This window comes from Protobothrops mucrosquamatus, unplaced genomic scaffold (assembly GCF_001527695.2).
Source record: "Protobothrops mucrosquamatus isolate PMUCROS unplaced genomic scaffold, P.Mucros_1.0 scaffold852, whole genome shotgun sequence".
Lineage (NCBI taxonomy): Eukaryota > Metazoa > Chordata > Lepidosauria > Squamata > Viperidae > Protobothrops > Protobothrops mucrosquamatus.
Window position 1 is genome coordinate 161,959 of NW_015387107.1, and position 14,454 is coordinate 176,412.

Below are 14,454 nucleotides of genomic sequence, written 5' to 3' on the forward strand. Positions count from 1 at the left end.
ACATATACACAGGAACACAATGGAAATTTTGCTAAGCAAATTCATGCTAGGACTATCCTGGGAGTCCATTAGGACATGCTCAAGGCACAGACTAGAGTGAGAGGTTAAAAAATAAAAAATCCCAGAAGAGGGTAATGGCAAACTACTTTCATGGGTTACCAAGGAAACTATATGGATATGCCCATAAAGTCATCAGAAATTGAAGGAGACTTTACATTTCACAATTCAAAACTTTGGGGAACACTGTATGGTCCCAGATGACTTGGCAATAGAAGAAGATAAATTATAAGTTCATAGTATCTTCAAATTCTGTCTCTATAATTCTCCAGTTTATCTTTTGCAGGGATTAATTTGGAAGGGTTGATCTTAACTTTTCAGTGCCTTTAGCATATATTAAAATTAAACATTAACAGATAGGATATTTTTGTTTTTAAGTTAATGAGACTCTAGATCAGTCTTTACCTGTCTGATGTCCTCTGTAAGAATTAATAACCCTAGCTCATATGACCACTGATGGTACTTTACAGAAGATAGGAGTTGTAATCCATTGCATCTACTGGGTATTAGCAACTCTCTGAATTGCTAAAAAATACACCAATGCTAATGTCAGAATCAGCATGTGCAGTACATTATTTACTGATCACTTGCATAGAATTTGGAGAGAAGAAAGTAAGAAAGACTTATACACCTCTTCATAGTGCTTTGCAGCACTCTCTAAGCAGTTTACAGAGTCAGCCTATTGCCCCCAACAATCTGGGTCCTCATTTTACTGACCTCGGAAGGATGCGAGGCTGAGTCAACCTTGAGCCAGTTAGGATCAAATGCCTGCCAGTCGGCAGAGTTAATCTGTAATACTGCATTCTAACCATTGCACTACTGGGGCTCAACATAATATAAGTGGTTTGCCAACAAGTTTTGTAATTCAGAAGATTAGAATTTCATCCCATAATTTATTAGAATGCTTATTAGATAATTATTATCTATTATTAATTATTTATGAGCCTTATAAATACAAGTTTCTTGTATATAAAGGAATGAATTTAAATTGTGGGAATATATGTGTGTAAACAAGAATATAGGGATTGATGGTAGAACAGCTGAAGCCAGCAGGATCTTGAAGCACCGAGAAACTGTCACTCAGACAAGTTTAAAATTAGATGGTTTGTACTAAGCCTATGGAACAGAGGGTCTCCAAAATTAAAAGACAACCCTTTTAGGAAGTCAAACAACAGTTGACTGGCACCTGGCTAACACTGCAGATTTCTGTAAGAAAAAATATGCCTAGACATTTAATTTTGTCGCTGGAATCAACTTTCAAGAAGGAGATTCCAGTTATAGACTGTCAAACCAATGAAAAGTGTGTGTGGGGGGAGGAAGGGAAGGTATTTCTGCTCCATAGGTTAGCCATTAACTAAATTAACACCATACTTTATTGCCTTTAAAAAAATTATATAACCACTTATACATTTTATATGTCAAAAACCACACATAGCATTGGGGTATTAAAAGGAGTTCGCGTAGAAGAAATTCCTAAGTTCTTACAAAAGAACGTAGGATGCTAATATAAAGTTTATATTTTCTGTCCTCTCAAGGGCAAAGTGTAATGGAGTCTCAGGTAAGATGACAACTGCATAATCAGTCGCAAAACTTTCACTATTTGTCAGCTCTATTGGCAAAGGACATTTCAGGCTAATTGGGCCCAAGGTTGATCTATGAGAACCACTTCTCAGAGTTTTCCAAGAACCACGCACCACCAGCTCCCTAGTCAGAAATACAATTGGAACATCAGAAGTCTAGAAGAAATGGTCTGAGTGAAGAAGATCAGGATAAAGGAAGACTGCATCGGCAAGTGCTCATAAATAAGGACAAGTAGATTGCAGCTACAGAGACAGCAAAGGCCTCCAATTTTGCCAACACATAGGTGTGAGCAGAGAATCAATGAAGAAAAAAAATAGAATGATGAAGACTTGTTCTATTAAAATAAATCAAGGCAGAGCTCCTTAAAGAATCATGGAGTCTGCAGCAAGTCCTAAAACTTTCCTCATATATCTAGTCACTTTGTACCTAAGCTATTGTTTATTTCAGCAATTAGTTCCTTTGTTAGCTGCTCTTGTTACTACAAGAACATTCCAGGACTTCTATTGTACCACCATAAATCTATTGCTTTTAATCCTACTCTCATTGGCCACAGCAACTATTATTTGACATTCTATGGAATTATCGAAGTAGCTGAAGCCACTTAAAAGTCCATTTCATCTTCACCTGTTTTAGAACACTAATAGGCAATTTGAGCATACTTCCTTTCAATTCTTTATTACCTGCCTTGATCTCTTTTTCTCATTCTTTTCCTGAAAGTGATGCTAAAAATTGAACATGCTCCTAAATCTAATGGAACAGTATGTATTATTTCCTGATCTTTGCTAACATATTGAGCCAAAATAATTTTTCTAATAATAATACTGATAATAATTAACTTTTTTTCCTCTGAGTTCAATCTAAACCATTTACTCATAGCACAGCTAGAATGACTACATATTTTCATTTTCTGCCCTTCAGATATATATATATTGAGTCAGACTTCATGACTCTAAAGCAAAAAAAAACAAAACAAAACCTTTCAGAACTTATGTCTCCAAATAACAGAGAAGGTTCTTTCAAGATCCTTATTAAACATTTTACAGACATTTTTTGGGGTAGCCATAATTATTACATTACTTAGGACAAGGAATAACAGAAGCTAAATTGGTATTTACTAGTAGACCTTAGAGTGATTTGTAGTAAATTTGCAGTGTCTTCCAATTGTTTAAAAATAGCTACAACTGTAAGATTTTCTTCTGCCTAAATCTGTTACTATAATAATAATAATAATAATAATAATAATAATAATAATAATAATAACAACAACAACAACAATAATAAAAACAACAACAATAATAAAAACAACAACAACCTTGGAGCTTGCAAAAATGGAATTTCATGTGAAATAACTCAGCATTTAGTTCATTCAGATATTGAATTCAGATCCCCAACTTTGTGCCTAGAGATGCCTTCATTTTTAATTCCATGTATGTATCTTTATTGGTTTTACTCCTGTGATTCTAGAAAAGAAAAATTAAATAGAACTCACAATCCTGAAGGTAGCCACTTCTGGGTTATGGAACTGACTTCAAATGAAAGAGATATGATTTTATTTATTTTGGCAGACAGCTAAAGGCAGTCTAACAGGAATTTCATTTCTTGATGTGTTTACCTATCCTATTTTTGCCTTCAGTAAACAAGTTTTGTTGATTTGTGTATGCGCTTTAAAATTTCCAATGTCTGTTTAAAAATAGATTGAAATATGTAGCCAGGTACATCTTAGATAAGCAGTATCTCTTCCTTTTTTTAAACTACAACCAAAATTGGAGACATATGTATGTGTTAAGAAAGAAGGAACATACTGTGCAAAATTAAGCAATAAGGTTGTCTGAATTCAGGCTCAAAATTTGTTTTTAATAGTCTCTGGAATTACACCTCCCAATTCCTTCTCCTCCTCACAAATCTTGATTCCCACTGCTCCTCGTAAGAATTCTGTACTGCTCTGAAAGCAGCTCTGGATCTCTCCAATCCTATCATGCTGGCAGCATTGTAGAGATGAACCAATTTATTTCTTGCTCAAATACAGTGTAGGTGAAATTGTAAGAAAACTGGTAATTTCTCTGGCAATACTGTGATATGCTGTGGCTTCACAGAGCTTGTGAGCAGTACATTTCCCTAGTGAAGGGCACTCCTGCTTCACCTTGGGTCCAGCTCTTCGATGTAGGCTGCCCTAGTATGTCCTTTAGGGAAAATAATGGCTTCTCCACTCCATAATAAAGTCAATTTTTTTTCAAGTGCCCACAAAATCACACATTTTGTCCAAGAGCTGACATTACTTTAGGAGGCCTCTCCTCCACCTATCCCCACAACAAGACAGTTGTCGATTATCAACCATTCAAGAAATTTGTGGTTGAACAAGGGCTTGGGCATATCTCCTGGCCTAAGCCCAACTAATAAATTAGATTATTTATACAAATGGCCAAATTCAGAGGAAGTAAGCTCTCACAGATTATGAATAAATAACCTGTTGAAAACTATATCATACATTCACCTAAAAAGTCTTGAGTCTTCTGCAAAAGTGTCGACAATATGAGGTTTTTCATCTAATCTAAATCTGCCCAATGCGAATATAAATATCTATATTACCAACAGGGACTACTAAGATCAGGCTCTAAAAACGTGGATCCTTGAATATTATTTCTGGCCTAACCCCCCAGTTTTATTAAGTGCTGCATTCCCTGCAACTTCCTGCTCTTTTCCTACTTTTAACAAATCTCGTTTGGCAACTCCTCAACAACTTCAATCCTTTATAGGACAGAATCCAGATATTGTACAAACAGCTACTTTCCTGGGTGAATGGTGGCACCACTAGTTGCTTAAATATCCACATCCCAACATTTGAAAGATTCATCAAGCAGAGAGGGACTAAGTACCCCTGGTCTATGAAAAAGCAAAGGAAGCAAGCGGCAGAAAAAGGTGGAGTGAAAGAAGAGAAAGGATAGTTGGGAGGAAGCCAAAAGAAGGTAGGGGAGAGGGAGGTTGTGTTTAAAATATATATATATATTAAAATATATATATTGACACCATAATAAAAAATCCACTTAAAAATCAAAACCAAAAAATAGGACACATTAAATGGTTTTATTTTTCCACATGACAGACTGGCCCCTGAGGAAGGAAGATTGGTGTATGGTTAGAGTGGAAGGAGCTGCAAAGAAAGAAGCAAAAGGGTCTGACAACAGAGGCCCCTCTCATCTCTGCTCTCGCTCTGTGACCCATCTCTCCCTGCCACAACTCCAGTTTCTTGCTTTCCCCTCCCATATCACCTGCCCCAGTCCTGAGCCCAGCAGAAACAGCATTGGATCAAGCTTTCCCCTGTTTAAAGAAACAGGATAGAGCAACCAGCAGAGAATAGCAGAAATACTGAGACCGGACAAGGCGTAACAAGATCAGGAATTGAATTCTGGTTCTACAGAAAACCCAATGTGACCACAAGGAGTTCTTGATAGAAGAGACGATGGCTTTGCTTAGCCATACTATATCCTTGGCTTCACAAACTGTGTCTTGGGAATTGTTGATGTCCACTCTAGATCTGTGTGTGCATCTTCTAGCTTGAGATGGACTCATTCATTAAATGATTTTTATAGAAACCTTTGGTTTAGCCTAAGTCAACATCTCTCCACACCAAGACCAGAATGTGAGAAAAAAGGAGGGAAAAGGGGATCATAGAAGAGTTCGTGTTAATGTGCTTATCCACAGTTTCAAAAACTTGGTGGATAAATGCCTAAACAATACCATGAAAAGTCTTCATGGGAAAATACATATGAGTGAATTAGCCAGTGCATTTTCGTAATACATATAAATCGGTATGGAATTCATAAATAAACATGAACTGTTCCAAGAAATCTCCCTCGCTGTCCTTGTCCGCATCTATACAGTACATACTTCTTTATGTACACTATACTACATATATAAAAATATGTGTATTTTGCATGAGATTGAAAAATGGAAGGGTGTTTGTGTGCATATGTGTATGTACACATACTCAAAATGTATGCATACAAACATTTTAAATTATGGAAATATACATGCATGCAATATGCATATGACTATGTGTAAAACTGAGGGCCAGCTTGGTGTAGTGGTTAAGGCCTCAGGAATCCGTGAGTTCTAGCCCCACTTTAGGCACAAAGCCAGCTCGGTAACCTGGGCGCAGTCATTTTCTCTCAGCCCCTAGAAAGGAGGCAATGGCAAACCACTTCTGAAATTCTTTGCCAAAAAAAACTGCCAAGATTTATCCAGGGGGTCTCCAAGAACTGGATATGATTGAACAGAAAAAATTGTGTAAAACTAAACAAAAGAGTTTGTAAATGTACTCATATGTAAATATTACTTATATGAATAATATATAAACTGCGATGTATGCAAATGGATGCAGTGGGTCATTTCCAGGCCCCGAGGTCACCTGTGCTGAGGAGATAATTATTTCTACAGCTATGCTCATTGGCACATCCACCCATCCTGCTTTCCTACCACAATACCATCTGCATCTTCTCTCCCCTTTTTATAAACCAATAATTTAGTGCCCTTTGCTGGTTTGGTATAGTCTCAGTGCTGTTAACTTTGAGGGGTCAGGACTGGTTACACCCTGAGATGAGCGTTGATTGATTTGTTTCGGCACCGTCAGGTAGCTGGAAGGAAAAGGGGCAGGAATGAATGTTAAGAAGTTAAGAGGCCACGTCTGCCCTGCATCACTCCATTTCATCTGTGAGGAGAAACCAAAGGGGTATTAGCATGGAGGGAGGGGGATACACCCTGAATGATTATCCCTCCCATATGGACCCAGGACCCAGTGGAGAGTGGATAAGGTATGAAGCAAGGAAGAGCCAACCTCTCCACACACCCCAAATAACAGAACAGGAAAGGAGAGGGTGTATCAGTTTCTGACCCAGGGAGGAAGGACATCCCAAGCTGGCAGTTCGGTGTCTCTTATTAGGCTTGCCAGATGAGACTTACTAGGCTTGGTCAGGATCCATGATACAAAGAGAGATAGATTTAAGTCAGGCTCTGAAATAAAAAGTTTCTTCCTTGATCCACCGCCCAACATTACAGGATCCAGTTTTAATTCAGATTCCTCAGCAAGTCCTAGTGTTGAAAAACTAGTTCAGGGAGTGGCAGTTATACCACCACCACCCCTCCCCCGCCTGCAACTACTCAGTTTGATCCATCAATAGGAATGAAAAAAAGATGGGTTCCAGGAGACAGGGGCAGCTTGTAATAGAAAACTGTCCTATTTCCAGATTTCACAATTATCTCACAAGCCAGAAAATCAAACTCTCGTTAAGCTCTGTTTGTTAGCATATTTGCATTTTTTTAAAAAAAAAATAATCACATGTTCTTTTTGAGAAAAATAATTGCATTATCTTAATTTTTTTAAGGGATGCCTACCTTGATTTCCTCTTTTTCCAAGAAAGAGAACAGTTGTCAAGTTTTATTTTAAGTATCTTAGTCTGGATGATGGTACAAGCGCATACATGGCCACATTCAATAAATATGCATAGACATACTTATAAGGCCACTGATATATCACTCACACCATGTGGGCTCTCAAACATACACTCAAAACCAAAATGTACATATACCCAAATGGCCATACACCCAGCTGAGCTTAGCAGCATTCAAAGCATATGCATGTATGTATGCAAACACTCTAACCTCGGTGACTGAGGACAGCCATGTGGCAGAGTCATTTTCCACTTGCCTGTCCTCTGGGAAGAGGCAGTACCCTTCATCCTGCTGCCATGGCTACATTTAAAATAGGTTCCCACCTCCCACCACCCAGATGATTTAGCTCTAATACGAAGCACACAAAACCACCCCCAAGCATACACCGAAACATTGAGACATGCATGTGTGTACACACAGAGTCATATGCATGCACACCGACATGGAGATAGCCATATACCTCACTGCACCATCCATATGGGCATACAGACCATATATGCATGGATGCAATGCATATATATAGATATATGTATATATGCAGATCATATGAAGCATGAATATGTATGTGTGTATATCCATATGTCTATATAGATATAGACAAGATAGAGTGTGGGTATATCCTTTAAATGGACACTCACATAAAGGTTAGCTAAATGCTATAGATCCATATGTATGTACAAAAACAAATCTACAACAATCAGAAACATACAGTGCATGTTAGGAGCATGTATTTCAAACCCCTGCACCTTCCAAATGGAGTCATGGGTGGCCTTATATGGGAGGAACATTTTTCCCTGAAGGTCTGTTCTGTGATGAATTTTTATTTTTCTTAAATTCAGCTTCAGGAGAGGCGGACTGAAATATGATCCTGGAGAAGACCAATGTTAGGCAATATTTAGCTCTAAATGCTCAAAGGTGATGGAGGGATCAGGTAATAATATAAAAAGGATCTGGTATTCAACCTTCATCCAAAATCTGATTTAAAAAATTAACTTTTTGCTCAAAAATATTATCCCCCAAATTTAAAACTGAGACCTTTGCGCCCAGTCATGTGCTTGGCACCCAAGGATACAAACTACTGGATGACAAGAAAAGGTGGAGAAATGGAAACAGTGATCATCCAACACAAGGTGAGTTGACAATGGAACAATTAGGATTCCTCTTGCCCAGCTTTCCAGAACTAATGCATTAGATTCAATTCCATTCTTAAAACTTGGGAATTAGGTGAAATTATTATTTTAGCCGTTGAAATCCCCTGGCACAAGAGGCACCATAGTCAAGACTTGTTTCTTGTTTCAGTGCTAAGTAGTATTTTTCCTAAGTAGATCCCCTGCTTTGTGCCAGTAGATGGGTGTGCCAGCCTGTGGAATCTCTCCTCCCTGGGTCAGGCGGGGATCTCATTTGGATCAAGAACAGAAACAAGACGATGCATCATAATACAATGGGAAATGAACTCACTGTAGGGGACACAGTCGTATTGGACCTCCAAGTACTTGTAGGTGCCAGGGCAAGGGTCTGGAAAAGCATCTGAGCCAGCTACCACAACACACTGTGTCCGATTATTGCACCTGAAAGAGAAGGGAAAATGAGGAAACATTATTAAGGCAGAGACATAATGCAGTTCTAAGAGAAACCACTAGATGGAACTGACTGACACTTTTAATTGCACTTGCTTTCCAGAGCTTAAAAAAAACCAAACACTTGCACCCATTATTCGAAGCCTCGGATGCAGGTGGTAATCTCAAACATGAAGCTGTAAGCTGGGAGCAGGTAAATCTAATACTAGGATAACTAATTGATATGTCTACCCTAACGTACACATAGGGAGTCCTCCACTCATCCCACAACAGAACTGGCCCGCTGAAAACTTGTCAGAAATCAGAAAATACTCTTCACTGAAAGTAGGATTATACAGGCCAACTACTGTACTGGCTGGGTACAGTCTGAGAGGCAGATCTCAACACAGAACATCTCAAACAAATTCAAATAAAATTCAAATATTGAAGTTTAGTATTTAATGCTTGTCCAGAAATCTATACACGCACCTAGATCAGTGATGGTGAACCTTTTAGAGACCGAGTGCCCAAACTGCAACCCAAAACCCACTTATGTATCGTCGGGTGCCGGGTGGGTGTGGCCCATTGGATGGGTGTGGCTCATTGGATGGGTGTGGCCAATTGGGTGGGCGTGACCCATTGGGTGGGCATGGCTGCGGTGGTAACGGCAGACTGGGTGGGACTAAAAAGTTCAATCAATCAATTCCAACTTTGCGAGATCTTTTTTTTTCGTGAGAAGTTGAAATTGATTGATTGAACCTTTTTTTTTTTTTGCACATGGCGGTGGAGGCCTAAGGTGAAAAGGTTTTATAAAACCCAGCTGAAGGCTCAGGACTGGGGCAACAGTGCGCGTGCCCACAGAGATGGCTCTGCGTGCCACCTGTGACACACGTGCCATAGGTTCGCCACCACGGGCCTAAATGCTTGAGCTATATTTCTTTTCTATCAAGATCAAACATGTATTTGTACAAGTCCTGAAGAAGATGCGTAGCTCCTGTATAGCACTACCATTTAGACATGGATATTGTCTTATAGGGGCAAAATACAATTAAGTTAGTTCCTCCCTTGCTGTTGGATAATAGGTCCATCTGGCCCAATATAAGAAACGTACTATAAAAAAATGAACTGTAAGAAAAGTACTATAAGAACACATTGAACTTACTACATCTTAAAAACAAGCACAAAATGGGGGAAAGTGGGGGGGGGGGAGTCTGGATGATCAAATCTGATACGGTGCATTTGGGGATCAGGCAATAATGAACATTATTATCTGATCCCCAAATGTAACCAGCCAAATTTAAAAATCTGTATATGATTGAAAAAAAAACCACATTCCCTAACCTATCCTTCCAGATACTATCTGACATTTCAAGGAAGCAGTCTCCTCACAGCCTATTGCTAAATAATTCGGATCTTAGCGGAATGGAGGTCCAGAAGGAGAACTAAGAATCGCAGTCTCCTTATTTCCCACTTCGTTAGCTCCTGCCACCTGCTCTCCTCAAAAGGCTGATGCAACAGGCAAGAGAGGTTGGAGGGGGGACTCCCAGGGGCTGTCGGCTGCCAAAGCAACTGGAGCCGGTATCAGCTTTGGCCTTCTGGGACCAAACAGGCACCACCTGCTTTCACTGAAACTCAGTTTACCTGTAAAATAAGTTGGACAAGGTTAGGGCAGCGGTGCTTCCAGGCCTGCACAGCCCCATCAGTCACTATCTAGTCAGGTGGTTATATCATTCTATTTGGAAAATCCACAAACTATGTCCCTCGTCTCTGAATGCTTCATTCAAAGGGCCGAAACGTGAGGTAAGAGGAGTGCGGTTCAGAGAAAGATTACAGTACATCTGGCTGCAAGCCTAGGACATAGGTCAAGATTAAGAAAAAACCTTGCGGGGAAAGAAGAATTGAGGAATTAACAAAATTGGTGGTGATAGCAGAGGCAAAATTAAGCAATCGACAACTTTCTTGAATCTATAATGAGGCCCACATCAGTTTCTCACCAAAAACTGTGCAAGGGTTGAGCAGCTCTTTCTCTCTCCAAGAAAGCAGAGGGAATTTTGTACATAGAAAAAATATCTATACATCCAACTAAAAACTGGCTATTCAGAGGAATTTTTTGACTGTATATACAGTAATGTTTATGAACTGCTCACGTGGCTTCTTTCAGTATTAGAATGCTAACAAAAACCACAGTTTTAAAGAGCAAACCAAATTAGCTTGGTTAGGAAAACTTTCAGACAAGGTCTATAGGCATCAGAATAGAAGTACCCTGAAAATAGTTTCTGATGTATTGTTTGCTAACACTGTCTTTGAGTTTTGCAATTATTGATGCTACACTTTGAATTATCCCACTTCTTCATATAGTAAGCCATTTCAAGATTGTCTAATGGGGAAAACAACATTAGTATGCTATTAATAGCAAAAGGGAAGTGGTACTGAGAAGGTTGGGACACTATCTGGGAAGTGAATCCTACTATGTCACAATTGTAAAATGGAGGCCAGATCTACTGTCCATAAACCAATCGGAGTATGAGAAAGAACTGTACTGGAGTTATTAAAGAATAATAGTGGGAAAAGACAAAGGAAGCCAAGAGCAAAGTTCACACTGGATGGAAATGCATGTCACAGGAGTTAAAGTGCAGGAATAGAGCAAACAATTCTATTTTTAGTTGTTATTGTTGTTTTTGGTTCCTTGAAGTCAGTGTTGACTCTTAGTGACTCCCTGGAGAAGTTCCTGCAGTTTTCTTGGCAAGATTCCAGAAATGGTTTGCCATTTCCTCCTTCCTAGGGCTGAGAGAGAGTGACTGGCTCAAGATCACCCAGCTGGCTTGGTGCCTAAGGTGGAAATAAATGTCATAGTCTTCTGGTTTGTAGCCTGGTATCTTGATCCCACACCAAATTGGCTGTCTGTTTTTAGTTAGATATTTTTAATTGTTTAAAATTTTAATTGTTTTATCAGGCAGGATTGGAAGTGCACTTACATTTCTCGAATCATACAGTGTAAGGGTTGGGATGTATCATGGAGATCCCCTAGTAGTCCAAGGTCCTGTCCAGTGCAGGAATGCATTGCCACAGCATCTCCAACAGATGGCCATCCAGCCTCTCTTTAAACAATTCCAACAGAGGAGGGTCCCAAGACCGCCCATCCCCTGTTGAACAACTCTTCCCACTTGGAAGTCCTTCCTTATGGCCAATCAATATTTACATATTGCCTAATGTTCCTCCTAAGATTTCCCTTCCAGGATCCTCATCATTTTGGATGCTCTTCTTTAAACACATTTTAGTTTGTCAATGCCCTTCCTAAATTGCAGCACCCAGAACAGGACACAATATTCTAGATGTTGTCTGAACTATGTAGAATAGAGATGAATGATTACTTTCCTTGATCTTAGCATTTTACTTCTGTTGATTTTAGCATATAATAACATTTGGGTTTTTTGGCTGTGGTATCACACTTTTGGTTCGTGTTGATCCTGGGATCCACCAAGACACTCAGGGTTTTTTTTTTGCATGTACTGTTGCTCAGTATGGCTTCTTTCATCCTATACTCATGCCTTTCATTTTTCTTACTCCAATGAAACACTTTGCATTTGTCCCTGCTGAAATGCATCTTGTTGCTTTCTCCTCCAACTTGTGAAAAGCCTTCTGATTTGATACCATCTTTTGAAGTGTTTGTTGTTTGTCTGTCTTTGGGTTGTCCAAATATAAAATTTATATTTATATTTACTAATTTCTCCTCCAAGTTACTTATAAATAAGTTAAGAGTATAGAGCAGTGATGGCGAACCTTTTAGAGACCGAGTGCCCAAACTGCAACCCAAAATCCACTTATATATCGCCGGGTGCCGGGTGGGCATGGCCCGCTGGGTGGGTGTGGCCCACTGGATGGGCGTGGCTATGGTGATCATGGCAGATGGGTGGGTGTGGCCAGGGTGGGCGTGGCCAGCTCAATGTTGCTCCTGGGGAGAGATGCCAGTGGGGGCCAGGCAGGGTTGGGGGAGATCCAGGGGGTCTCTGGTGGGTGGGATGGTGGGCGGGAGGCTCATCCTGTGGAGTGAGGCGAGGCAAGACGGGGCGGGGCAGGTTTGCCATTGTTGCAGGGCAAGGCGAGGCAGGGGCCGGGGTGGCTGCTGCTTGACACCATCAGCCTCCGCACACAGAGGCCAGCAAGCGCATGGATGCTGGGATTCATCCGGCCACGTAGGACCTCGGCGAGTTAGCGGGCGGCTAGTTGAAGAAGACGGTTGCCATCTCCGGGGCATGGCGTGCGTGCCCACAGAGAGGGCTCTGAGTGCCGCCTCTGGCACGCGTGCCATAGGTTCGCCACCACTGGTATAGAGCCTAAGACAGAGCTTCAAAATACGCTGCTCCACACATTCTTCTAGCTTGAACACCTGATGTATGGTCATTGGGTATGATTGCTCAATCAGTCTGTATCTAGCTAGCTCATGGCAGTATAATATGGCCCATATTAAAAAAATCTGCTTAAAAAACTGTTCTAGATTTTTGCCCCCCCCTCCCCCGACCAGTCTGTAATTATTTGGATCCTCTTTTTTCCCTCTCATTCATTCAACTTGTAACCTACTGTAATATTTGAAGACTCTTGGTGCTTAATAATAATAATGCAACAAAAATGCCCATATAATACAAATAGGTTATCCATAAACAAACAACAATATTCCAACCAATAAAAACAAGTTATAAATAATAAAATAAAATAAACCAAATGACACCTACTCGGGCTATAAAAGCTCTTTGAAAGAGTTTAATTTTCAGCATTTTCCAAGAGCACACCAAGGGGGGGACAGCCAGATCTTAATTAGGATGCTGTTCCAAAAAATAGAAGCCCCCCCTATGGAAGTGGGGCACTAACAACAGTTTTTCCTGAACAAATGAGTTGGTCAGTTCAATTCAGGGTGGAGAATGTAGTCTTGGTGTTATCTAAGTGCTAAATCATATAGGAATTTATAAGTCTGAACCAATAACTTGAACTGCACCCAGAAGCCTTTTTGAAATTAATGCAGGGCCTTGTAAAATATTCCTGATGATGTGTGCCACTAACAAGCAAGTGGCTGCAGTTTGAACCAATTATAGCTTCTAGATGGTCTTAAATGCTGACCCATGTAGAGTTCACTGCAGGTGATGAAGGCATGAATTACGATAGCTAGCAACAACATTTGTTCTCTTCCAGCCCTCTGGCTCTACACCTGTCCTCAATGATTTTTCAAAGATCAGAAAAAGGCATCCTGAAATGAAACTCCTTTAAGTAGTCTTGGATGCAACTAATCCACTTTTGGAAATTTCAAATATTAAATTGGCTGATCTTTTATCACATTTTTTTGGCTTATGAGTGACTATTTTGAAGAAAAAGCTTGGAAGTTGGAAGACAACAGAAAAATATGGGTTCTAAAATAAAGACTGTAAAGACGATGATGATGATATAAAAGAAAGGAAAAATTGCAGTATATTGAATAACTGCAGTATCATGTCACTGGCAAATGGGAAAAAAAAATAAACATTCTGAATATCTCTGTTCATTAATTGGGTCCACTAATTGGGTGAATTCAGAACCTGGGCGGTATCCAGGGCAAACTGAAGACTCTTTGGATCCAAAATCCCTTCATGTTCTGAAACTCCCAATGTGAGATTACTGCCCGCTGCTCACAAGTCAAGAATTGCTAACTTATTCCCCTCTCAAAATTGCAAAAGGTATGAGCAAGAATTGGTAAGGAATTTCCTGGGAAAAATTATCGCCCAATTATGGCCTGCTATGTAAATATGTGTGTGTGTGTGTGTGAGAGAGAGAGAGAGAGAGAGAGAGA

At 39.9% G+C, this 14,454-nt stretch overlaps 1 protein-coding gene across 1 annotated transcript in view; it reads right to left on the reverse strand.

Moving 5' to 3' along the window:
- Positions 1-14,454, reverse strand: part of ADGRL1 (adhesion G protein-coupled receptor L1) — a 65,471-nt gene that overhangs the window by 36,788 nt on the left and 14,229 nt on the right. The window contains exon 3 of the mRNA XM_029284697.1: positions 8,542-8,651. Coding sequence (XP_029140530.1) covers positions 8,542-8,651 — 110 coding nt within the window. The remainder of the gene's footprint in view (positions 1-8,541; positions 8,652-14,454) is intronic.